This window comes from Corvus cornix, chromosome 1A (genome assembly GCF_000738735.6).
Source record: "Corvus cornix cornix isolate S_Up_H32 chromosome 1A, ASM73873v5, whole genome shotgun sequence".
In the NCBI taxonomy this organism is placed as follows: Eukaryota; Metazoa; Chordata; class Aves; order Passeriformes; family Corvidae; genus Corvus; species Corvus cornix.
The window spans coordinates 30,355,386-30,382,470 of record NC_047057.1 but is presented as its reverse complement, the minus strand read 5'-3'; the positions used below and the strand labels follow the sequence as shown (position 1 = coordinate 30,382,470).

Here is a 27,085-nt window from a genome sequence, read left to right as displayed (position 1 = left end):
CTCTCCTGGCTTCGCCTAAGTCTTCTGTAGGTTGGCTGGAGAACAATCAAATCTATAAAAAAATTACTTCAAAAATGAAACCAGACAATGTAATGCTACAATTATGTCACCACCAGAAATTATCTATCAGTCATTCAGTCATACATGGTTTTCTACTATTGGCAGAAAGAGTTTTCTAGTTTTAGGTGCTGATGCAGTATATAAATATCATTGTGAATTAGGTGTATTAGAGAAACAATTAGAGGACACAGCATACTAATCAGTTTGGAACGAGTGTGCTGATCCCAGGTCAAACACAAACTCCCTAAAAGCATAACTGTGTGTCCACAGAAGTCCAGCAAAGCTTCAAATCAGAGTTCAGAAGAACATGAGCCTGTATTTAACCATAATGGATAGCTTACTATAAAGTATTGCCATGGCTTAAATTTGATATATCACTTTTAAGTTAAAAAGTATAAAGTTCTTTCAACAAAGGAATTCCTGAGGCTTTTAATCTTATGGATCTTGCAATGCTGTATTTCCCCTCATCGTAGCAGCTCCAGCTTCTTTTCCTGTGATGAACCTATTTTTGCCTGTCACAGTGTCACACATCTCTCTCCACAACCCCTCATTACCCACACCCTCCAAGCCCAGCGCTGGGGCTGGTTCCCAACTGTGCTGAGCTGAGTTGCTGAGCAGCATTCACCAGGTGACTGGCCAGCAGCAGGCCAAACAGAGCAGGCAATTTGCAGTTTTTCTCCCAGGGAAGGTTTTCCTTACTCAGCTGCAATAGGAGCTATATTTAAGTAACCTAGGTCTGTTCATCTGAAAAAACGTTATTAACATTGAACAGTAGAGTAGAACTTTGTTCTCATGGAATAGAGATTCACAGATACACAGGCAGAATGATTGAATAGCCTTTATTGCCTTGGAAAACCTGCAGAAAGATTCTGTGTTAATGAAACCCACATAAAGGAGCTACGTATTCACTACCTTACACTTTCAAAGAAAAGCTTAGCAGCAGGGGCTTTTCCTGACTTGTTTTGGTCCATTTGTAGAGGAATGAAAAAACAGGCAAAAATCACAAATAAAAACCAAGGCTGCTATTTCATAAAACAGCTGACTGTGCTGCCAATCCCACATGCCAGATGCTATACTGCCATGACCAAATCTGGTGCTGACATAAATATTGTCCATACTTGTAAATTGAAATTATTTTTGGATGGAAGACATATGCACTTTTTTTTTAATCTAGAAGGCTTAGACATACAAGCTTGAAACAAGCCGTTACTGTTAATCAAAATATTGTTCTAGATTTTCAAACATTCTTAATTGATTTGTATAACAGGGAGAGGGACAAAACTTGCTTTTTCTCCTTTTCTTTTTTTTTCTTTTTTGCAATGCTCTTAAAAAATCTTACCTAAGTTGCTGTACTATATGATGTGCCTGGGGGCATGTCAGGATAAATTGTAAAGTTTATTTCCCTGAGAACCTTGAGTTCTGCCAACTTAAATCTTCAGGCTGAGTAGGGTGTCCATTAGGAGCAGGTAGTGGCTCATGCAGAGACAGGCTTATCTGAATGAAAGCTTAGTTTCCAGTAATATCTCCTTCCCATTAGATTAGAAACAGGTAAACTGGGGAAAAGTACAGAAGACGGAGGAAAAAGTACATTTCTGGATGCAGCAAAAATGAGGGGAATACAGCAGACATCTCTGTAACTCCAGAAAGATGCTGCAGGGTACTTGTACACCTCATTTTATACAAGTCTCATAGAAAACCACTGTCAGAAAGCTCACAAAAAGCTGCCAACCACCGCCAATATTTACACTGAAATCAACAATTTACCCAATGTTACTAGGCAGCATTGAGTGATTCAGAGGTTTTCCACTCAGGGGACAGCTTGTCAATTATATCTGCCTGAGAAAGAGGCTCATAGTTTTCTCAGCTTGGACAAGGTGAAGTGGCACATGGGAAAGGGTTGCTCAGAGAGGCTGGAACTAGGTAAGACCCTGAGAAACCTGATCTGACTTCACAGCTGGATCTGCTTTTAGCAGGGAGGTTGAACCAGATGATTTCCAACAGTTCCTTCCCATCTAAAACTCCTCCATAATTACCTGATTTTTTGATAAATCTTGGGTTTTAGTAGAGTTTCTGATTGCCACTAGTTGATCACACAATGTCAACCAGAAATAAGCTTGCTTGTGTTTACCTTAGTTCAAAACTTTTCTCTGTGCAGTTAACTTATTGCCTACTATTTTTTCCATTACCATTTTGCTCTCATACCCAGCTCTAAGCACTTCTCTTCCCTACTGTCACAGAAGGATCTCCCTTCTCCCAGCTGTTCTGTCCCCAGGAGTGATCCTTAGAAGGAAAAAAAAAAAAAAAAAAAAAGAAAGAGATGGACTCCCAGTTCAGATGTCAGGTTCAAGACCAAAGAACTGTTTTTCCCTTTGCTCCATCCTAGACTAGAGCATTTCCAGTGCCAGGCAGAATCTTTAAGGTATATGGTGTATTAATGTGCAAAACATATTTATTCAAAGATTTACAAATTGACTACTTCCTCACTAATTCCTGCAAAATGATGTGTCACATTTCTGAGGGAAAATTCATCATAAATGTTAACACAGGCAATACTGGTTGTTCATTTTTCCATAGACATATTTCAGGACATTTTAGAAATGTCTGACACTTCCTAATCAAGCACCAATTGAGGCAGATAGATAGTGTGGGATATTTTTGCTCCAACTATGAAATACTTACAAAGCTATAAGCAACCAAAACCTGAGACTTACAATGGGAATTACTCAGTTATCTCGACAAAATAAGGAGTTACCAGCCATTCCAGAATTAATCCCTTGGTCATTTCTTAAAAATTGATATGGCAAACTAATAAACTGAAGCATAAGCTTACATGAGAACATACCTGCTCTCTAACTTCAAGCATCTATCAGCCATGTCCTGTCAGTCCAAATTAAACCTAAAATCAAGTCTGACTAAAATAAATTTTTGTTATGTCTTCATCTAAATTAAAGCCCTGAATGGAAATGGCATGTCTGAAAAGCAGTGGCTTGGCTCAAGTGATGTTAGCTGTTACATGAGTTTTGCCAATACACCAAACTTTTTTTTGGTCTAACATATGAAATTCCATTTCCTTCAAAAACAACTGAACTATTTCTCCACAGTTATGGCAGAATTCAGAAAAATATGAGAGAAGCAGATGACTGCTGGATCTCACCACCAGAGGTGAATAGGCAATGTTTGAAAATAGGATGAGTACTGATGACATCTTTCCAGTTGCCCAGCCAAACGATCTGTAGTAATACAAAGATTAAATAATTCTGTAGCTACTGATGGCACTAATTAAACAAAGGAATAAAGAGCATAGATGACCTGATACCACAGTAAAACTATTTATGCATACTGTCTGGGAACAGGCTTTGATGTTTGGCTGGGTGCAAGCCACAGGTCACCTCACAAAACCCATAAACAACAAAGGATAAAAGAAACTGTGGCAGTACAGACTGCTCAAGATGAAATAGGTAGCAATGGCCAAAGATGAAAAAACCAAAGTTATTCTAATATTAAAAAAACCTGACTCTCAAAACTTAGTTCTACAAGTTAAGAAATTTAACCTTTGCACTTCAATTGTCAAAAAAAAAAAAAAAGGGAACTAGTACTTAAAATAGACTCAGATTCTCAGATTATTACTTGGATCTTAGCCTTACCATTGTCTTCACTCACACTGACCTTTGTAAGATCCTACTGGACACAACCACGAATACAGAAATCAGTTCTAGGAAATCCAGAGAGAAATGTATTCATTGATTTATGTGAGGCCAAGAATAACCACAGAAGGTGCACAAATTGTTATCTCCTTGCAGCTTCTTCCAGTGTGTATGATCATCATTATTGTAGTGATGCCAGAAAACCAGGGAGCTATATTTAAACTCCAAGGAAGGTATCTGGAGCTCAAAATGCTAATTGTATTTACATGGAAAGGGAAGAAAACCTCATAATAACATACATATGAATTTTATTGACTTGTGTTCATTAAAAGCAGATGTTCTCTGTAGCCCAAAAAACCCTAGGAACTTACCAAAAGAGAAAAGCAGACTTGGTTGGTTAAAGCATGGCAGTTATTTTACCTCACCATGTGTTGTTTTTCAAGCTTCTAGCAGTCAGATGGCTGATGGAAAACAAGCACAAGCACAGGGAGCTATCAAATAATAAAGGCTTTGTCTGATAAAAACTGATTGGTTCTTGTGGCAGAAGACCAAAATTCCTTCCAAAGGTTAGAATGGCATTCTTTTTCCACTGCTTGGAGTGTAGGCTTCCCATTTAAAATGTTTTATTTACTAATGCATATAAAACTTTGGGCTTTTTTCTATTTCCTTGAACGCAGTAGTTCATACAATAATAAACTTACAGAAAATCAGCTGAAGGCAGATCTGACATTCTGAAATCTGCTTTATAAATCTTTTCCTTACTGACAAGAATGATAGAGACAAGTATGTCCTGGGCAGAAAAAAAAGTCATTTGGATACAATGATGATCTTAGGCAGCCTCAGATTTTGTATTTTAAACTTCTGGTAGATCTGAAAAGTCTTATTAACAGAAAATATAGCCCAAGAGAGGAAAAAGTAAGATCAGTTCAGGGAACTGATGATGGGATGAGTTTACCTGAATAAATAATAGATGGAGGGATGTCCATTCTCTCCTGCATATTTAAAGCTTTTTGAATTGAGCAGGTCAGAAGACTCTACAGTGTTGTTTACCAGAATTACCCAATTTTGACTTCAGCAATACCTACCAACATGACTCTGTTCAGTCTCTTATCAATTAAGTCAGCCATAAATGAGGCTATAGTGGCTATTAAGTGAAAGTACCTGCTGAAATCAATGATGCCGTATGTACATAACCATTAACAAAGCTGACTGCAGTCCCCCACTCTTAAAGGCACTAATGGCACAGCCAATGTGGAGTATCTCCCACTTTTCCTTTTTCAGGGACTGGGTGCTGTAATCTCATCTCAGCTGTTTTCTTTCTAGCATGGTGTGTCAAGGAAATGAAGCTTATGCAGACAGACTGTCTGTCGCTGTAGCTGTCTGTCTCCCCAGGGACTTCAAGTTTCAGCCAAACTTACTGAACGGAAGTCTCAGACATAATGTTAGACGTAAAAGCTTCATAAAAATAATCATTGGGTAAAGAAGAAGTAACAAGCAAATGCTCTGACTGTGGGAAGAAGAACCAAGCAAGTGAACGTGAGCTTTTTAGCTTTACTGGAGATTCCATCTGGACAGGATACCCAGCAGATGCTCTATTCATATGAAAATCTTCAATCGGAGTTTGTAATCAAGTGCAAATTTAAAGACAAAAAAAAGTTTTCTTGTTTCAGGATTTGAAATAAAGAACTGCTTTTACAGAACATTGAAATGAGAATAGAAATAAACAGGGAGACAGAGAGGGTAAGTCTCTACCATATGCTCTCCCGTGCTCCCAGACATTTCTGCTTTACTCTGCTTTTACCACTGGAGGTGGTGACTAAAGCAATGGATTGTGGAAGCTTTTTGTTGCAGCATAATGGGTTTTTTCCCACAAATAAAAAGATGCTTCTCTCCTTCATTTGCTGGGTAGTCATTTTTCAAAATATTCTTTTCCTCCACTTTAAAATCAGTCTCAAATTTTAGACCTGTCAATTCATTTTCAAATACATTTGAAGTTCAAAGTGTAGGCTTTGTTTTTAATATTTTCTGATTATTCTGAATATATTACTTCTTCTCAGTTCTTCATTTTTCAAAACCCAAGCACTCAGATGCTATCAGCCATCCAGGTGTATTGGAAATGAAGCCCTATTAGAAAAGACCACAAACACAACTGAGTACACTGATAAGAACACATAATATGTTCTTGAAATTACTCTTAATAAAAATGTATTTATTTATATACAGGCATTAACTGCTATTTTGATATGATCAAAGCCATAATTAGGTCTCATAACTTTTGTCGGATCATAGGCTTCAAAACATAGTCAAATAAAAAAAGCCCCATTGTTTTTTTAAATTAGTATTTCCCTTCTTACAAATATCAGAGTTTAAAGGGGACTCTCAAGCACCCCTTTACTATGAACTTAGCCTAAAACAGATGCTGATACTGACTTCTACCTCTACACAAGACACAAACATGACTGAGAGAGCGGGACAGGGAATTCCAATTTCTGCAAACACAAGTTTACTTCAGAGCAAACCGCATTGAACAACATTGCAATCATTTCAGTCCTGAAACTGAAAGAAGACAAAGGTCCTCTGCAAAATCTGAAGTGGGTCAAAAGCATGTTCCACGTGATGGGGCCACTGCAGCATTCCCAAAGGCACTGCAAAGAAGGCAGTACATGGTCATTATGGAGACACATATGGAGATATATGATGGAATTGCTGCAGTGGACTGTGTTGGTTTATGGTTGTAACAAACAGAATAAGCTGCATAATGAACATGAGTCTGCATATAAACAAAATTCTATCCTTACAGTCACCCTTGCTGCTTTCAAGATGCATGGTCATGAATAATGGGCAATGTGTCCTTTTATTTCCAGATGATATATTGCCTACAGAAATAAGCACAGAAGCTGTCTTCATGTCCAGGATCATAATGCCAGTTCCGAATACATTTTGCCTCATATCCTTTTTTTTCCAAAAGTAACTAATATTAATGGATGGTTGTGCTCATCACTGTTATTAGTTGAAGCAAAGTCAGAGCAGTTTTAGTTTGGACTTCTATGGATCATAAAAGCCTTTGCAAACTAAGCATTGTTCACCAAAGTAACATACAATTTTATTTCTTTTCTACTTAGTTTCCCTATGTTATTTGTCAGCTACTTGCTAAAAGCTAGTGGTAAAATATCTGATTTAAAAAGGACACAGGCTGGGTGAAAGGCATCATAATAATTGTGAGGAGATTTGGTTTCTTCTTTTACAAAATATAAAAATAAAACATTGGTTCTACATCTCCTAGAAAGTATTTCTGTTGACTTGCAGCCATAACTCATTGTCATGAGGAGTTACAGATCTTTAACTCCCTTTTGAAGGAATTTGTATGCAGAAACTTGTCTGTCCTTTTCAGATATGTAACTACACCCCCACACACCCCCTGAGCAAACTCACAGCACTGCTGTACTAGATCTGGTGTCTTTGTGCCAGTCTGGGGAATCCTGTGGCACTATGATCCAGGGTTCCACACATTGGTCACAGAATGGAGGCTCACAGCTCACACCTTGAGTCCTATGGGAAGAAGGAAATGCAGAGGAAGGCTGTACTGATCTTCTAGATGGGCTTTTTAATTACTTTCAATTTTTTTCTTTTTTTTTTTTCTTTCCTATGCAATGCACCACCTCAATGCTCTCTCCCACTCTGTAAGCCCAGGCACACTCACCTGACAGACCATGTTTAAGACTGACCATTCATGATCTGTCATATTCTGCATGTGGGGGTCTTGGAATGAGACAGAAAATGTGCAGAAGCACCATGAAAAGTATGAGGGGGAGCAGGACGTAGGAGCCAATTAAATGAGTCACACACTCAATATGAAACACATCAAGAACCTCCTCAATCTCCTACCAGTGCTGCATATCCACAAAATTGGTTTGAACTATAACTCCTGATAAGTACAGCCTGTACTTAATAGCACTGTATCTATGAACAATTAAAGCCAAGAGTGAGTTTGTCCATCTTCCTTTACCTCATGACTGATATTGCAAATATAGAGTATTCACAAATACTTTATATATTGCTGTGGAGTAGTATCCATGTTTCATTAGAGAATACACTGGCATGTTCTCTCTTTAGGCAATATTTTACATTTGCTGTAGGAACTCACTACATTCCATTATAATGCAAAATGAATCTGGTGTTCTAAAAAGATTTCCTGATTTATTTTGGATATATGAGAGAGACATGGTGTTCCAAGAAATAAGTAATGCCTGAGGGCATGCAAAATCACCTTTTAAAGTCCATTACCCAGGTTTATTTGCGTGAAGAACTGCATTTTAAAGGTTAAGTTACCTGTTATTGTAGAAAAGCTACCATACTGCTTTAAAATAGACTGCTCAAAGCCATGACAAATTAATTTCCCAAATGTCCTTCCCTTTAAAGGCTCAATTCAGTGAACCAATAACTTACTGTTAATTTGTAACATTTTCACAACTTCTGCCTACAGAATAGAAAATGAAAATAAATTATCCTCCAGTGCTTAACAATGCTTTCTTTGCATAAATATGCCCTGAAGACTTGAATACTGCTTAACAAGGTCTTTGGGTGTTTTTGAGATTTGCAAATTCAAAGACTTAAGGACCCTAAAAATGCACAAGGCATACAAAGCCACTGACACCTCTGTTTTTCCAAATTTTTAGATTTCAAAATCAAATCTATCTCAAAATAAGTTCTCAAAAAGAACTCATCTCAGAATGTTCATTTGTTTTTCATTCAATGTATGAAACACACCTTTGGATGGAGAATATCATGGTTTAAGCTCTTTCACTGTTTCAGAAATTATCCAGGACATAAACTGCATGTTCAGGAAGTTGTACACAAACTTGATGGTGCCAGCACACAGCAAGTAAATTAAAGCAATTTGATAAACAGAGACATTTAAGATGTATCTGATGATCTTTTTCCCATCTTTGGTCTTACGAAATCCTTGAAAAACAAAGACATCTGAGAGGACTGCAAGTAACAGCAATTGTGCCAAACTGAGGAACCGGTATTTTTGGTACTAAAGAAGCATTTGAAGGTAGAAAGGGCCAGAAGTCAGGACTATATCAACAAATAAAAGTAGTATAAAGCTTTTATTCTGAAATATACATAATCCTAATGAGAAGCTCAACTTTACGTTAACCATTCTTACTCCCTTTTCAACAGTACTTACCAGTTGATGGCAATTCTGAGGATAGAATGGGAAAAGATGGCACTGGTGGACAGGTGATGTCTTCAAACATCCCCCCCTAGACCTGCAGAGCTATGAAAGTGAAAACACAGAGTAATAAATATGTTTGAGTGACAGGAAGAAAAGTCAGTTCTGAATGCATAAGTATGGAGAGCGAGGAACCATTTGTCCAGGTACAGAGTGAGTATAATCTTCTCACAACCCCACGCTGGTCTAAAGACTCACTCATTTCCTTTGTCCTTAGTCTAATAAATAGCCTTCATTCAATGTGGAAGTAAAAAAGGAGCTTTTCAGCAGGAAAAAAAAAAAAAAAGAAAAAAAGGAAAAAGAAAAAAAGAAAAAAAGAAAAAAGAAAAAAAAAAGAAAAAAAGATCAAAAGATAAAAAGGAAAAAAAAAGAAAAAAAGAAGAAAAGAGTGGTTCCTTGGTGACTGAGCAGCCTAGTGAGTAGCGCCCTGGTGGAACAAAATAGTTGTTCTCAAGGCACAGCTTCAGACTAGTTGGAAAGCAGAGCCAAAAGGAATCATAGAATCATTAAGGCTGGAAAAGACCTCAAAAACCATTGAGTCCAATGGCTTTGACCCAACACCACCATGAAAACTAAACCATAGCACTGAGTGCCATCTCCAGTAGTTTCTTGAACTGAACACTTCCAAGGCTGGTGACTTGACCACCTTCCTGGGTAATGCTCAACCACTGTTTCAGGGAAGAAATTATTCCTGATGTCCAAACTGAACCTCCCCTGGTGCAGCTGTAGGCCATGTCCTCTCATCCTGTCACTAGGTACCTGTGAGAAGAGATGGGCCCACACCTCACTACACCCTCCTTTCAGGCAGCTGTAGAGAATAAGGTGCCCCCTGAGCCTCCTTCTTTCCAGGCTAAACAACCCCAGTTCCCTCAGCTGTGCCTCATACAATTTACACTCTAGACCCTTCACCAGCCTCACTGCCCTTCTCTGGACTGACTCCAGTACCTCAATGTCTTTCTTGAAAGGAGGGGCTCAAAACTGGACGCAGGATTTCAGCCAATGCCAAGTTTAGAAGAGCAGTGACTGCCCTGGTCCTGTTGGCCACACTATTTCTACAAGCCAGGATGCCATTGGCCTTCTTGGCCACTGTTGGGGTCTCCCCCCCCGCCATGTAGCCCTGGGAGAGGGGCCCTGGGGGGGACGCACAGAGTTTCCCTGCCCCTGCTCAGCCTCGTTCCCCATTGGTTGGTTTGTGTTCCCCTGCGCGGGCAAGGACCCTCAGCCCAGACTGTGAGGGTTCCTTGGCAGAGCTCCGGCCATGCAGCTGGAGAAATAAACATCTTTCTGAAACACCCATCAAGGGTCTGTCCATATCTATTTCTTTTCCACAGGCCTCGTTGTCTGATACACGTGTTGCAGTATCCCCACTGTGACAGGCCACCTGGGCACAGCTGGCTCATGTTCAGCCACTGTCAACCAGCACCCCCACGTCCTTTTCCACTGGGCCAATTTCCAGTCACTCTGCCCCAGCTTGTAGCACTGCAGGGGGTTGTTGTGACCCAAGTCAGGACGTTTTCTTCCAAACACTCCATGAATTTCCTAGACTGCCTCCTCTCTACTGTGGTGACTTTCCAGCAGACATCTGGCAGGTTAAAGTCTCCCAGAAGAGTAAGGACCAACAATCGTGAAATGTCAGCCAGCTGCTTACAGAACAGTTCATTCACCTCTTCATCCTGGTTGCATGGTCTATAACAGACTCCCACCAGGATGTCTGCCTTGTTAGCCTTCCCCCTGATCCCCACCCATAGGAACTCAACCTTATCATCATTATTTTTGGTGGCTTCACCTTAGTTGGATGCCAAGTACCCACCACACCACTCTATCACTCCCCCTTCCCAACCGAACAGGGAGAGAAAATAAGATGGAAAATGACTATGCACATAAGCAAAGAGAAAAAACCAATAATTTTTTTCTCTACTTCCCACCAGCAAGCGATGTCAGGCCCCTGCCCAGGAAGCAGGGCTGCAGCACATGTAGCAGTTGCTCAGGAAGGCAAACATTGTAAATAACAAAAGTCCCCCGCTTCCTCCTCCCTTTATTAGCTTTTATATCTGAGCTGATGCCATATGGTGTGGAATATCCCTTCAGTTAATTTGAGTCAGCTGGCCTAGTTGTGTCCCCTCCCAGGATCTTGCCCACCCGCAGCCTACTGATGGGGTGGGGGAATGCTGAGAGACGGGACTGATGCTGTGCCAGCACTGCTGAGATGTAGCCAAAGCACCAGTGTGTTATCAACACCTTTCTAGCTACCAAAGCAAAGACCAGCACAGTGAGAGCTGCTATGGGGAAAATGAACTCCATCTCAGCCAGACCCAATAAATTATCCTAAGAGCAATTGAAACTTTCAAGTGACAGTTTTGCTTATCATCTGATAAAAGTCTTAAAACACTTGTCTGCCACAGCCATCCCTGCCAGACATGTTTTTTGTTCTCTCCATCCCCTGAGGCACTGCAGGATTCCCAGAATCACTCAGACAGGGCAGAGGACATGTTCTGCTTCAGGGCATGCCAAAAGTGTTAGAGCATTGACAGGACCAAGCATTTGTGCTTGTGTCTCACAGTGAAGTCCAGACAGGATCCATGGCCCACGTGTTTGCCGCTAAGGGGCTTGGCCCACTAGATGCTGTCAAACTGTTTGGTGTAGACTTTACTGAAAATATTGTGCCAGCTGGGGGAAGAGGATTCCCCTCAGGTAGTCACAAATCTATGGCTAAGTCCTTGTGCAACTTGCATCCCTGTCTTCTTCTGGGGGCTCAGAGTTTGTGCAGAGGGACTGCAGGCCACCTCTTCCAGCTCACTGAAGTACCCTAACCCCCAGACTGGAGTTACACTGGAACAGAATTAATTCAGGATGGAAAGGGGGAATCACAAAAAAGGAATGTGACTTTCTGACCATTTTTACAGTGTGATATCTAATGGCTATAATTCACGTAACCAGGTCTTAAACTGGAGGCTGGAAATCCTTCTTCCTGCATGAGCACTATGGGAGAAAAATCATGCCCTTGACAGAAGCAGAGTGTGAGAGGTGGAGGATATTCCTTTCTTTCAGTACCCGCCTCCTAGCTAATCTCTAGCCCAGTAGTTACACTGCTTGTTCAAGAAGGTATTGTAAACTCCCTGTAGCCAAAAGGCTTTTGAAAAAGTATTTAATGATCAATTTCATTATATAATAATGAAATAAACATAAAAAGTTTGCATTTAATAAAGAAACTTGATATTGAAGATACTAGAGGCATTTCTGTATTTGTGGGGGCTTTCAAGATCACATGGTAAATATTGTTATTAAAAGACCTTATCAAGCCCCTTCAGTCTGTCTGGCACTGCACAGGATGTGAAAACAAGCACTGAAAAGCTTTCACTCTAATGGATAGTTTGGTGCAGGGGCAGGGAAACACAGGCAGGATCCTGATGGTTTTGGAAGGAGCAGGCAGCTATCAGCAATTCTCTGCAATAAGAATCACTATTGGTGATGCCAGAAACCTTACATTCATAGAGATTATCAAAAGAGAGGTTTCACATCCTAATTAATGTACTGTCAGCATCACACAGCTTGTGCCCATGTATGATCAACAAAGATTTTGGATAGGTACTGTTTTCACATCAGTGCTATTTGGTAGAGGAAAGCTAAATACCAATTGTTCTCATCCAAATTAGATTTTTAAAAGCAATCTTCCTTGTAATTTAGTATGTAACAAGTGACAAAAGCACCTTTATGTTGTGAAACAGCACAAAGAATTAGATTGCATCATGCCATGTTCAAATTTGTCAGCATTCAGTGGGAACGAAGAATTGCTGGGCTTACAACCAGCTGTTTCCATACTTACAAGAATCCTGTGGTTCTGAACTCCTTTCAGACAGTTCGATGCATCCCTTCATTATGATTTCTCTGCTAAGTCTGCTTATGGGCAGATGGCCTCTCTCTGTAAGCTGATCATCATGATCATCGTGATCATCATGAAAGGATGATCACAACTCCCATCAATTTTCTGAGCATCTGGGCCCTGAGATCTCCAATATAAAAAGCAAATCACAGTCAGCATTAACGAGAAAAACAAAATTGAAAATCAAAATTCTTATTGCCTTAAGTATTGGACTTCACTTTGATCTCGATCCTGCCTTTCCCAGAGCAATTATTACTCTGTCCAGATCTCATGGCTGGAATTTAAATAACTTAGCTACAAGCAATACTGTCACTTTGTATCTACCAGTCCTCCACACTTACTGAGGTCTGAACAAGCTGCAACTAAAATTCTTAGGATTTTAAAACCAGTTTCCTTCAATCAAAGTGTGCACAAAACTCACAAATGGACAGCTACTCCATATGCTACCACAGAAGGAATTTTCATTCCATAAGTAGGTCTTTAAGAAGAATTCAGGCTCAACATTTTCAGTTTTGAAAGCAGGGGAAGGAAGACTACAAAAGTGATTACCCTCTTCCTCAGTCTGTATTGGTAATGTGATCGACTTAAATTTCACCCAGTATTTTGTCATATCAAGGTCACCAGGAAAGTTTAATGGTTTAGTCTAAATGAAGACAACAAGCTTCTTTAAACAAATGAATATTCCAGTGGAGAGTCTGAAACAAATCAGTGTTGAATTGATAACATCAAGATTAAAATTACTTCAGTGCTGTATAGCCTAACTGCATAGAAATACAGAAATTCAGCACAAAATAAGAATGATGAATAAAAAGCTGAATTCTTATTTTAAGGTTGTGTACAAAAACTTTTTTAAATGAATAGCAATATCACCTATGTCTCACCAGGCTTCAATCTATATTGAAGCAGATGTTTAAGATATACCTTGTATTGTACTAAAGAATTTTAGTTTGCCTGTAGGGTGAATTCTAGGACGAGGAACCCTTTAGCTTTATATGTAGTCAGGAACCCTCGTATTAAAAATTACTTTTCTTTGTGCCCTTAAAATAAAAGTGTGGTTTGCAGCAGCTTTAATATGCAAGCCCATTTGCTGAGAACTGTTCTATAAACTGTCTGTCTGGATGACAATAAATCCCCGATCTCTGTTATTTGCCAAAGTAGCCCATGTTCAGTTTCAGTCTCTAAATGTAGGGTACTCTAAATTATGATGGAAAAGTCGTGAGAAATTTGGTCGGGGGAGGTTAAAACCAACGTGAAACAGAAGGAAATGTGTTCTTTGGCTTTCAGTTGCAGCTTTGTCCCTTCCTGATCTGGTCACACTTCCCCCATTCGATTTGCAGCAGTTCTCCCACAGATCCCATGGTCAAGAGAATCTCTGTACGTGGCAATTAATTTTAGATAACCCCTTATATCATTTGTTATACTCCTCTGCTCCGATCAAAGCCTAGTTTGCTATGGGGCTTCCGTGGGTTTTGACTATTCAATTAACAGGAGGACGGTTTTCTAGAGCTAACACCATGCCTTTTACATTTATCCGCCCCTTACGAACAAACACCCCGCGGTTCCATCTCCGCTCACGGGGAGTTTTGATGCATTTTTAACGAGGACCGTGTCTTCGACTGCGCCCTCCCGAAAAAGGGGTGTCCCTGGTGGCGGCTGCAGAGCCGGGCTCTCTGCCCCCCGCCCGGCGTCGAGGAGCTGCAGGCCGGGCTGGGGGCTGCTGTGCAGCGCAGGGGCAGAGCCCACTCGGGCGGCGGAGCCTTCCCGGGGGCTGCCGCCGCTCCGCCCCGCTCCGGCCCCGCTCCTCACCCGCCGCAGCCCCCGGGAGGCGAGGGGCGGAGCGGGGGCAGCCGGTGCGCTCCTCCCCCGGGGCACCGACGACTCGGTCCCGCTGCCGCGGAAGCCGCCGAGAGGGCGTCGGGGGAAGCGGCGTAGGGTCGGGTCGGGTGCTGCGCGGCGGCGGAGACCGGGAGGGCGGAGGCAGGAGGGGATAAAAACCCCGTCGCCACTCTGACTGGGAGTCTCCTGCCTTCCCTGCTCACCCTCCGCCGGGTACCGAGCTCCGGGCCTCAGCTCCCTTCCCGGGGCAGCGGGCCGGCACTGCCTGTGTCCGCGGGGGAGCGCCAGCGGAGCCGCTGCCGCGCTCCCGGCGTCCCGCAACTTCCCCCGGAGCCGAGCGGAGCGCAGCATGCGGGGCAGGGGCTGCAGGCGGCGGCGGGGCCGGCATCGCGCTCCCCGGACATGAGGCGGCCATCGGAAGCTCCAGGTAACGCTGCCCGGCGGGGTGGCGGAGCAGGCATCCCTCCGGTAGCCGGGGTATGACGGGGGGCAGGGGCCGGAGGGCAGGAGTCGGGGCTCAGAGAGGCCGCCGGAGCCGAGAGCAGCCCAGCTGCGGGCGGGGGAGACCCAGTCCCTGCCTCCGCCGCTGAACGGCGGCAGTGGCCGAGCCTGCCCGGGGAAGTCGGTCAGAGACCCCTCGGAGTGCCTGTGGGTGCCCCCGGTCCGATGCCGGTTTAGCTCGGTCGCTGGGCTCGCCGAAACTTTGCCCTCCGCCGACTCCCGGTAGGAACCTGGGGCTACAGCGGACAATCCCCGCCGTGAGACTGGCAGGAGCCCCCCAAATCGTAGGCAAGGGGGTTTCTGTGAAGTTTAGCCCTCAGATAAAATTTTGGAGGCGGTGAGGATCCTTCGCTGGGCAACAAAACTTTCGTAAGATTTGACATTGCTTGGAGACTGGTTACTGATACTGTAATAGGTACTGCCACTTATCGTTGCATTTTTTCTTAATTATTTGCTGATCTCCTTAGCAACTGAAGTAATTTGCAAGGTTTAAGCTTGGTTGCAACTTGATTTGACAAAGTAACATGGTAAAAAAGGATGGAATTGTTTCACTGATGCATATTTCCCTTGTACTCTCTCAGAGGGATAAGAGCTGCAGAGATGTTGACTTCACATAGCTGGTACGGCTGTAAAAGGCTGTTGATTAGTCCAACTGAGGCTCTGTTGTACGTTACCCAGTTGCTCTTCTGTGTCTCGGTTTTCTTTAAAACAAGTGAGTTATGTTTTTGAAAAAAGTCCCTCTTCAAGGAAATTCAATCTTTACTGAAGGATTAGTGGGAGATGATAGTTTTATCTGGCTAAGGTTACTAGGACGAATTAATCTCTCATTCAGCATGATTGAGGTCTGGCCAGATGCTGGGCATAGAGAACACTCCATTTACCATGCTGATCTCAGGATCAGCTTGCTGCAAATATGATGTAAAGCCATTTTTTCATCACTGTTAGGTCCTGCACCAAGCATAGTTTAGCCCAGTTCAGGGATTTAGTCCAGTGTATCAAGATGTCTCCCAGATGTAGCTCACCAACAGTCTTTGCTGTTCAATCCATCATGTCACTAAATCTCATGGATTACAATGTTGGGGTAATCTATCTCTGTTCAGTCAGAGATGCTGAGTACAGCTGTCAGGAAGATTTGATGCAGAGAGAGCCTTTTCAGCTCAAGAGTGATAAAGGCAGAGTAGAGCCTGGAGACTGAGGTGAGGTGGGTGCTGTATGAATATTTCCTCTGACAGTATCACACACACACAAGGAATGCAAGTTTGTGCAGACCTTCTTTATAAATGTAATTTTTTAAAAAACTAATTGTGTAGGATGCCACTAGTCTATATGTAATTAATGGCTGTGTCATGTACTTAAGCAGGATTCATAAAGTTGGGATTAAAAGCATGATATTACTTATATGATATTGTTGTTATAAATTAATAAAACCTCATTCTAAAAATCACTTTTGCTTCTGAGTTCATGAGGAACCTCTGTCAAATGTCATGCCAGAAAAAAAAATTGGGCAGTGAGAAAACATTAACACCTGAGCCACCATTTTTTTATTTAATATATAGTTATGTTTGACTAGTTCAGCCCTAATTCATCTGATATGTAGACTGGTATAGGGGAAGAGCACCTGTGTGGATGTTGGAAGTCAGTGCAAGGTGCAGGGATGTATAAAATGTCTTGTGGGCTGGTGAGACTGGGGCAAGACTCAAGAGAAGACTGTCACAGGGGATGTAGCACAAGGGAAGGAGGTAGGGGATGTAGAAATGATGTGAACCTTCCGGAGGATGAACTGAGATCTTTGATATTTTGATCTCTCTAGAGGCTTGACACTATTCCTGCAGTAGTACAGCAGGCAGCAGGGTTGTGTGCAAATATTTGCATTTTCACTGTGCAGAAGGTACCAACCAGATGTGGGACTATTTGCATCACCAATGTACAGGAAAATGCTTTACAGTAGGAATAATATTTACCAATCCAATTTTTTTAACAGTGAAAAGACTAATAGTAGTGTTTGCAAAATCATTCAGGTGAATTGTGATCTCCAGTCCAATTCACTGCTTAAAGTAAGAGATGTGCCACGTAAGGATTTTTCAGCAAAGTCTCAAGTGAACTGGGAGTGATAGTTTGGTGTACAGGTTCCGTGGGAGAAACAGCAGTAAGCTCGAAGGTACTTACAGAGGGTGAGAAAACTGGTGTAGAGATTATTAATGTCTTAGTGGGAGAGAGAGCCCAGAGAAAGGAGTGTTCAGAACATTAGTTGATCTTCAGGTGATAACTGATAGTGAGATTGTATGTTGCCTGGCATTCCCCTTTTCCATAAGCAGGTCTAGGTGCTCGTTACTTTAAAAACAAAACAACAAACAAACATCTCCCCCAGAAATAAACAAAGAACGACAACAAACATACACATTAAAAAGTTCAAAACCAAGAACCAAATCCTTAGCTTCTCTGGAAGTTTGATTGGTTGTAGTCAATTTTGCTCTGACCACAGAGGATTTTTGCTATGATAGCAGGATATGTCCTGCCTTTCCTCTCAAATAGTTAAGAAGCATGTGCACCATTACTATTCAGATGATTCATCTCAGGGAGTAATGTGTTTTTGGCACTGAACTTAAAATATTGCCCTTTAACATCACAAAGAAATTATTTCTTTGAACGGAATTCAAGAACAAAACTCCCAACCATGCCCTTCACTTTACTATAAATCAGAAAAGGTATTTACCCAGCTCATTCAGAAATAATGGTGAAGTACTTGGCCAAAGTCTGTTGGCACATGTTAGCTGATAGTATTCAATAGCAATATCTCTCTTGAGAAAAATGCAATATTGAAATTTGTAAAATAAGACTTCTCTAAGACATGAAGTAGTGTTACTGGGATGAAACAAAATGGTTCTTTAATATAGGGCTAATTGTAGGCTTTGTTCTTCTTGCCACTTAACACATTACTACCCAGAAATGTTTATGCAGTCATTTTGAGTAAGTTCAAATTATCACAAACACTATAAATATTTATGTTGAACATGCTTGGCTTTGCAGACCATCCTGGGTAATCTGTGCAGAAGATATGGGGAACACAGGTTGAAGAGCAAGTTGCAGCTCAACAGTCCTACTCTCCAAAAGAGCAAAGAACCTGTTGGGAATGTTGGCACTGCACTGTGAGTTGGGCATGCAAAGGAAGGCTTCTGCTCATCAGAGTACTCTCTAAATACTCTTGTGTTCTGTGGTATGTTTAGGATGTCTATAATTTGGATTTGCCCTGCCAGACAAGGCAAGTTATCTGAAACAATTTTCATTTTACAGCTCCAGTGAGCTTTGAAAATGGACAATCAAGTTTTCAGCCCTAGCAAACTGGTTTTGCTCCTTAGAATTCAAAGGTATTATGCTGATATACACCAGCCGCTGATGTGCATTTCCCCATGGGATTTGGTTGCAGACTAGCTTGGAGTTTCTGATGAGATAATTGTAGTCATGGACAGAAACAAACATGCAAGGTTATCTAGTGTATTAAACTTAGTAACCCTTACAAACCAGAGCATTGGTGTAGTATGTCCCATTTGGAGTATCTCCAGGATCACAGTTATATTCAACATGGGAGCTGATTTTTTTAATTGCCATTCACCTTGTTGCAAGTTCAGTTACATTAAAAATTAGGCTTCACAGCTTGCAGAATCAGGCATTCAGGTGTTAGTGGGAAAGGCAACCTTTGCAGCAACAGTTCATCTATTTTGTGGATGTTTTATAGTCCAGTCTTCAAGCACGTGGTTTTATGGTATGTAGTTTTCAGATGCCTTGCTTCATACAGAAGACTAACTAAAAGACAATTACTAAATACCTTTTTCATCTGTCAGTGTGTTTTCCTTGTGCCTTATGTCTGTATGCCATACAAATTCACACTGTGGTATACAATTATTTTCTGGTGGCAGTTTCATAGGTCTCACCCTCTAGAAGAACTTGTATCTATTAATTGTTGCTGTAGGCTACCTAACAAAAGCAATTAAGTAAGGAGCTTAGGACTGGTTAAAAAAATATTCCTCTGGATTTCTAACTTTCCATTGAAAACCCCATGCAGTTAGTGGCTTCAGGAGACTTTAAAAGCCTAGAAGAATTCATGAATCTTGATATTTAACTTTAACTCAAACCAATCAATTTATTTTTACAATATTTCTATAGCTAAGATCATGTTACTATATCCTTTGTGTAAACAGGGAAGCAGGAGAAGCCTGTGCAGTCTGTGCAGATAGGGTCAGACTCTGTGCAGAAGTGCCAGATAGAGTCACAGCATTTTGGCTCTCATCTCACCACTTCCTCAGATCAATCCTTCCCAAATTTAACATGCAGAGGTTCTTTATTTCCTAAGTGCCAAGCTGGTGGCTGTAATATGTTCATTGTTTTGTAATAGTCACCAATTTACATAGTTTGCCTGATCTCACAGGAATTTTGTGGCCAAGGCTAGGACAGCTGCAGTTCTCAGGATTTACTAAGCTCTTGATGTAGTCACCCTTTCTTTTCCCTGTTCTTCCTCAGAACCTATGCACAATGTCAGGAAAGGTTTTGGGGGGAAAATTTAGCAATCATGTAACCAAGGACTGTGTATAAAATCTGAAATGGCAAGAAAAATGTAATTCTGACACTATAGTTTTGAGCATTTGACTTGGCAGTCTTGCCAAGATCATTAAGACTCTTAATGTTTGTTTTTTTTTTATGCAAACATCTAAAGACAATGTATATATAAGTTCTTGTGAAAGGTGAAATGTCCCATTCTCCCATGCTGCCTTCATATTTCTTAATTTAGTGGGTCATTAGAAGGTTCAGCTCTTTAGTTTCATAGCACATCTTCTACCACTTGACTTAAGAGTAGATTTGTCAGCAGAAGACAGCAGCTTGCCAGATTGGCAGAGGGTTACAGAAGAGGGAAATAAAGAACTGAGGAGGAGTGAAAATTTTTGCATTTTGCATATGTTAATTAATTGGATCAGTAATCTTAGGTTCTTAAATAGCAAATGTAAATTCTCTGGAGAGGTGTGCTCTAAGGTTTACCTCCTGAAACTCGTTTGTCTTCTGCTTAGTCCTTTTCATTTCCTTTACACCCTCCTCTTCTGCTTTTCCAGTCTCATATGCCTTAACTGACTTCTGCATCCTCAGACTACCTCCTCCTCAGTTTCTTCAGTAACAGCAATGATGCTCCATTAGCATCTACCTCCCCTGATTTTGCACTTCCTTCCCTGTGTATCTCCTACCCTTCTCTTCTCTGTCTCCCCTTCTTTCACTGTCCCTCTGCCCTGCTACCCTCCACCATTTAGGTCTTGATCTTAATGGTTTTTTTCCTCAAGGCTCATCTTTTCTTCATCCATCTTGCATCATTGGAGAATACAATTTCTTCTTTTATTCTCCTTCTTTCTATCTGAGGCTGCTTCTTCCTTCTCATCCCACTGTCCACAGGCTCCTGGCCATAGCCACTATCAGCAGCACAGAGCAGACATTGCAGGGTTTGTCCTGCTCAGAACTGCTCCAACAGGTGGGTGAGATTGGAGAAATGCGTTTGAGGATAATAATGTGGGAGCTGAATACCACATCTGAGCTCTGAAGGGGTGACAATAATCAATGTACATGAACTCTCCTGTGAATTTACTGATGAGCTCTAAACAGGTACCAGGGAGAAAAGAATAAACAGAAATGTTCATTCCTCTGCTATGTATGTGTACATTTTCTCAGAAGATGGCAAAAAGCATACCCCTTAGCACAGAATCACTACTGTGTCAAATCTTACATCCCTGCTTCAAATACTGACTCTAAAATATTCTCGGAAAAGAGTATGGTTGGGGTTTTTCTATCTACATATGAGCAAAATTTTTTTTTTTTTTACTAAGTTTTGAGAAACAGCTGACTCGTCCTTACTGAATGTTCCCAAAACTTGTGCCTGAGGTAGGCACTAAGCATAGATTTCTTCCTCATTACTTATATTGGCAAAGGTAGAAGTAGAATACAAAATATTTTTATTGAACAACTTTAATAACTTTCAAAATAGGCTGTTGCTACCTGAACCATAAGTTACTGAATAAAAAAAATAGAGAAAAAGAAAGAAATTCATATGACATTTAAGGCTAGAAAGTCTGAGAAAATTCTTTGCTTGAAAACGTGTGACATTTTCTGATAGTAAAGAAAAGCATGTTGTAGCTGCTTCCCACTAGACAAGAAAAAAAACATTTTAGATTGAGGCTTTTTCTTTCCTCTACTGGGAATTCTGTCAGTGTTGGTTTGGAAACAGGTAGCGGGTGCCGTTGCCAAGTCATGGCCCACAGAGGAACCTTTCCAATTTTTTTTTCATGAACTGTCAGAAATTGCATTACTTGGTCCAAGACTGAAGAATAGTTGCATTCTTTTTGAAGACAAAAAATACTGTATCTCCAGTGTATATATCTATATATATATATATTTACACATGAGTGCAGAATTTCATGTTTACATAAAACCAGTGTTAAGCTTACATCACCTTAGAACTAGGTTGTACCGTTAACTGTATGAAACCCAAAGGATTCATTCTGTGTATTTTTCAAAAGGCATAAGAAATCAGGCAGAGTATGAATGGTAAATGTTAACGTGCTGTACCTCTGTATCCCTCTTTTGACAGCAACCAGTGCAAAGCTAACTGCACATGTAATCTGTGGCAAGGAGCACTGGGAGACAGCTAAAGGGCAGTGACAATGTCTTTAAACTGGCGGACACTTCCTACTCGACTCGGAGTTTTTAAAGTGAACTGCAAAGGACTCGCATGCCTCTTGGTCTTCACCGTGAGTGTTTGTGGCAGTGCCCCGGGGATGTGTCCAGCAGCCTGCATCTGTGCCAGTGATATCGTAAGCTGCACAAATAAGAACCTCACTCGAGTGCCAGGAAATCTTTATAAATGTATGAAAAGGCTGGATCTGAGTTATAACAGAATTGGGATTTTGGAGCCTGAATGGGTCCCAGTGCTGTCTGAGAAACTGAACACTTTAATAGTCAATCATAATAGCATTAGCAGCATTAGCACTGGAAGCTTTTCCACAACTCCGAATCTGAAGTATCTAGACTTGTCATCCAACAGCCTGAAAACACTGGGCAGCCCTGTGTTTCAGGAGCTAAAGGCGCTGGAGGTTCTCCTGCTGTACAACAATCAAATAACACAGATTGAGTCTTTAGCCTTTGGAGGATTGTACAAATTACAGAAACTGTACCTAAGCTACAACTTGGTCTCGCATTTCCCACTGGACTTATACGTTGGAAAACATAAACTGACAGACCTTGTGTTGCTGGACATTTCCTTTAATCACATCCAGACGATGCCTATTCAGCGCCTGAGTTCAGTGCCAGCCAAACAACTTAGTGGAATTTATCTTCATGGCAACCCATTCTATTGTGACTGTGTCCTGTACTCCATGCTAATCTTCTGGTATCAAAGGCACTTCAGCTCTGTGGTGGACTTCAAAAATGAGTACAGCTGCTTGTTGCAGTCAGACCCAAGAGGTCAAAATAAACTGCCTTTACTGCACGACAATGTTATGAATTGCTCTGAAAGTACTGTCAACAGCTCTTTCCAAGCCTTTGGGTTTATTCATGATGCCCAGGTTGGAGACAGGCTGATTGTACACTGTGACAGCAGAATCAGTGATACGGGCACACAGTTCGTGTGGGTTAGTCCAGACAATACATTGCTGGAGCCAGACAGGGAGACAGATAACTTCAAAGTGTTTCCTAATGGCAGCCTGGAGATAACAGAAGCCCAGCTAGAGAACTCAGGCCTGTATTCCTGCATTGCGATAAATAAGAAAAGACTATTAAATGAAACCATAGAAGTCAGAATAAATGTCAGCAATTTCACGGTGAACAGGTCCCACGCTCATGAAGCATTTAATACAGCTTTTACCACCCTTGCTGCCTGTGTGGCCAGTATTATTTTAGTACTGCTGTATCTCTATCTGACCCCCTGTCCATGTCAATGTAAGGCGAAAAAGAAGAAGAGGAAGCTGAACCAAAGCAGTGCCCACTCATCCATACTGAATTCTGCACTGCCGCAAGAGCTGCCAGCCGACGAGAAGAAGGCTAGCACTGGTAAACGGGTGGTTTTCCTGGAACCCGTGCACGAACCAAAACAGAGTCAGAATGGGAAAGTAAAACTGTTTCCTAATGACAGTGTCATTACAGAGAGTATCTTAAAAACTACTCGAACAAAATCCGACTCTGACTCTGTCAACTCTGTGTTCTCAGATACACCTTTCATGCCGCCAGCGTAGTTTGCTGCCTGTGTTTGTATCATGCAGTTCCATTTCTGAATACCTCCTTTGCCTGTAGCAACCATCAGGACAAACAAATAAAAAGAGATAAAATGTTTTAAAAAAGGTATGTTTTGTCAGTCCTTGAACTGAGTCTTCTCTCTGTGCAGGCCATGCAACAGTGATATCTCATTTGGGAAAAGCAAAGAGCTTGTCATTATTTTGAATGTTTTTAATGCAAGCTTAGCCTTAGTTTTACTCTCTGGTCCATACACAGCAATTTCTCATGCATGTTTAGAGACACTTTCAGTGCATATAGCTGACTGCAGAGGCAGAGGCTGACCCCTATGCAACACCAAGTCATGCTGATAACTCAGCTCTTCTGAAGTGTGCGCAGAAGCAAGCTCTCATGGCTAAGGAGAAAAATGTCCAGACTTTCTGCAATTCCTTTCACAGGCTCATAAAATCTTTACATATAATCACTAGGGGAAAAAAGTCATGATTTTTCTTGGAACGCCTGGCACAAAAGGATTAAATTTGCCACCAAATTTACCCTAGTAGCACTGGGTAAACGTTTGTGGCCTTCAGCCAATAATATATTTGCAAATAATTTCTTGAAAATATTAAATGAAGGGCCTTGTAATCATTTTACTCAAAACTTAGTAATGAGATTACTTGCAAAACATGCTTGTATTTGTTTATAAATATTTCATGTGATGAAAACAGGTAGAAGTTAACATGCTACCTTTGCAGTTGCCTTAGTCAAGAAATGGTAGTTGTCAGGCGTGAGGACTTACACAATCAGCAGTCACTAATTAAGCTGTGATAACCCGATTGATTATAACCAGCTGTCTTAACCTCCACTGCTCACTGTATGCTTGGCATCACATGTGGCAAAAAAATCTGCCACCATCACCAGGGCTCCTGCTTCATCTTAGGGGTGAGTGGCTTCTCTTCAAAGATGATTGTGAAATCAGGGAAATATTTTAATTCATTACTTCAGTGGCACATGGTTTCTGCAGCCTTATTAAATTTGCTTCCTGAAGGTTTTGCTTAAAAGAGGAAATGCAGTATTTGGACAAACTCATGAAAATATAAAAGACTTTATACACTGTAAATTCAGAAAACACTGATTTTACCTAGACCTGGCCCTTGTCTTGTATGTACTGCTTTCTTTCTTGCATGTGTCACAGTCAAAGTTTATGAGTCTGGTAAAACTGCCCTGGACTGGTCATGCAATGTAAGTTGCAGGAAGCATGTTATTGTAATGAGCATACTGGCCTATTAGCTTTTTCTTTTTCTGGTCTATTAGCCTTTTCTTTTTCTGTTATATCTGCGTTTTAGTTGCTTTTTTTTTTTTTTTTTTTTGGCTTGCTTACCTTTGGGCTGGGCTGGACTTTTCCAATCTTCCTCACATTAACAAGCAGCAACTTCAAAGGAATTTTCCAAGTAATTACAACTTACCAAAGACAAGTTAATGGAGCATGTCTGTCTCATTCTATTTTGGGGGAATATACTGAAAGGGTAAAGGATAAACTAAATCAGACTCAAAGGGCTACATGGTATGGCAACTGTAATTTATTTTCGAGAAGCTTACTGTAACAGCCACTTGCCATTTTTTGTGATTTATTTTGAGAGGCATGTCAACATGCAAAAGCTTATATCTGGCTGAGCCAAAGCTACCAGCAATTGATTTGCTACAGAGAAATCCTGATGTAGCTAATTGTTTGAAGACAAGCTATGTGACAAATAGAATAGCTCAGGAAACAGTGTCTCTGTATTGTGCACAAAGTATGTGGAATTATAAAAATGCTGGAGATTTTAACTAATATATTCAGGGAAATAGAAAATGGAAATTATTTTTCTAGGTAGAGGTTAATAAATATTGAGGAGAGGAAGATGACCAGAAGTTTGTGTCTTTTATTTGTACATTTATCTGTGTAAATTTAAAAATAGTTTCTGCTGTCAAGCAGGTTAGGTTCCTTTCATAAAGCTTTTCCCTCTTTCATCTGCGTACATGCAATAACCCAAAATCTATATTTTTATGCACAAAGTATGATGGAGAAACAGTGATTGTCTTTGCCAAAATCAGGCTGGTCATCTGTCAGTGTGGCAAAGGTTTGACATTGTCTCCTTCTCAAGGATTTTTTTTTTTTTTAAGATTTAACTAAGCTGCCTGATTTCCTAGTATTTTACATGTATGGTTGGTGAGTGGGTAGATGTCCTCTGTGTTGTGCAAGGAGATGATCAGTGACCCAGGGTCAAAAGGCTGAAATGGTGGTGAGGCAGAGGGGGAAGCAGAGAGACAAGTACTCTGCAGACAGTTGTACAGATCACTTACAGCTCTGGGCAGATGTTATGCTCTGTTGTCGTACATGAGCTTGATTGACCCAGATTTCAGTGTTTACACAAGAGCGCTGATGGTCAGTTCCAAATTGGACAGAAAAAGAAAACAGGCAGTTGTCAGTATGTCTGGGAGGCAGACACTCTTCTCCTTAGCAGCTACAGCTGAGCAGGTGCACTCCACTGCTGTTTCCAGCACAGGGCAGTGGGAGTATCACGTATCGAATTCACTGAGCATGTTAAATCTGTATGGTAGTCCTAAACAAAAAAAAGGTAGAGATCCTTCAGCCTTTCCTCCACAGGGCTGCTGCCCTGCAGCAAAAGCATGGGGATTTGTGGGATCAGAGTAATCCTGACAGATGACTAGAGAAGCTGAGCATTGATCTAAACAGCAGATATTCACTGTGACTATTAACTGTGTATTTTACTGACTCCTTCAAAGTGCTCACAGTTGACACCACAAGTATGAACAAAGTGGTAAAAAAAAAGAAAAAAGCTTTTGAAAAGAGATGGCTTTTTTGCTGCTTCTTTACGTTACCATAGACTCATGAGTTCAGTAGGTGCAAGTTTAATGAAGATTTTTAATCATTAATGAATATTTATCATATAGCACCAACACCATAATCCATAGCCCCAGTCCTCTCTCATCTTGGAAGGCTGTGGAAAGCCAATGCAGCTCATCAGTTCCTTTCTTTCCACTGCAATGTGAGCCCCGCCAGGGCTGTGAGCAGGGAGCAGTGCTGCCCTCCAGCTCCATGGCCTTGCAGCATGCTGGTTGTCACATGGGCAGGAGGGGCTGCCCAGATGCCACACCTGCAGCTCCGCTGTGCTCTACTCTCCTAGAGAAGCTTTGTTGACAGGCCTGTCCTACAGCCATGTCTTTCCCATTAGCCTGTGTCCTGGATCTCCCTGTGATGTTTCCAGCAACTACAAAAAAGGTGAATGATATTTTTAATGCAGAGAGCACAGTTCTGTGAGGCACTGAATGCTCTGGCACCAATCCAGACACATCTTAAAATGGGTTTGCAGTAAGGCAGAGGTACCAAGCTACTGGCAGGAAGTCTATGGCTGGGCGTGGGGTCACTCACTGCCTCTCCAAGATGCCTGGAGTAAGATATTCCCCACAATGCTCTGATAACTCCAGGTGCTTTTGCTCTCCCTTGTCTTCTTTCCAGTGCCTGAGACCATGCCACACAAGGTCATAGGCAGAGCTCTAAGGTTTAGTTTACCACTGTGTCTTTTTTGGGGGCTCCTTGGAATATACATCCTCCACCACTTTAATGGTGATAAGCAGCTTTTCTCCTACTCAATGGCCTATTGCATTAGTTCCAACTGTCTCATGGATCAA

The 27,085-nt window shown here is 41.3% G+C and overlaps 1 protein-coding gene and 1 long non-coding RNA gene across 4 annotated transcripts; one reads left to right on the top strand and one right to left on the bottom strand.

Moving 5' to 3' along the window:
* Positions 1-7,098: 7,098 nt before the first annotated feature.
* On the bottom strand, positions 7,099-12,928 carry LOC109143247. Its single transcript, XR_002043269.2, has 3 exons — positions 12,764-12,928; positions 8,896-8,985; positions 7,099-7,253 (listed from the first exon to the last, which is right to left on the bottom strand). It is a non-coding gene; the product is annotated as an uncharacterized LOC109143247 (long non-coding RNA).
* A 1,740-nt stretch (positions 12,929-14,668) lies between these two features.
* AMIGO2 (adhesion molecule with Ig like domain 2) lies at positions 14,669-25,297 on the top strand. 3 transcript variants are annotated; one of them, XM_039571669.1, is made up of 4 exons: positions 14,669-15,083; positions 15,739-15,869; positions 18,185-18,303; positions 21,777-25,297. In XM_039571669.1, exon 4 carries the CDS (start codon positions 21,850-21,852, stop codon positions 23,413-23,415), a length of 1,566 nt encoding a protein of 521 aa, XP_039427603.1. In that variant the 5' UTR covers positions 14,669-15,083; positions 15,739-15,869; positions 18,185-18,303; positions 21,777-21,849; the 3' UTR covers positions 23,416-25,297. The 3 variants fall into 3 exon arrangements, with proteins under 3 accessions (XP_039427603.1, XP_039427602.1, XP_039427604.1); XM_039571668.1 differs by lacking the exon at positions 15,739-15,869; XM_039571670.1 differs by lacking the exons at positions 15,739-15,869; positions 18,185-18,303.
* The last annotated feature ends 1,788 nt before the right edge of the window (positions 25,298-27,085 follow it).

What these genes read in the sequence shown, in the direction of transcription:
- AMIGO2 (XM_039571670.1), top strand. Translation starts at nt 21,850, where the DNA reads ATGTCTTTAAACTGGCGGACACTTCCTACTCGACTCGGAGTTTTTAAA.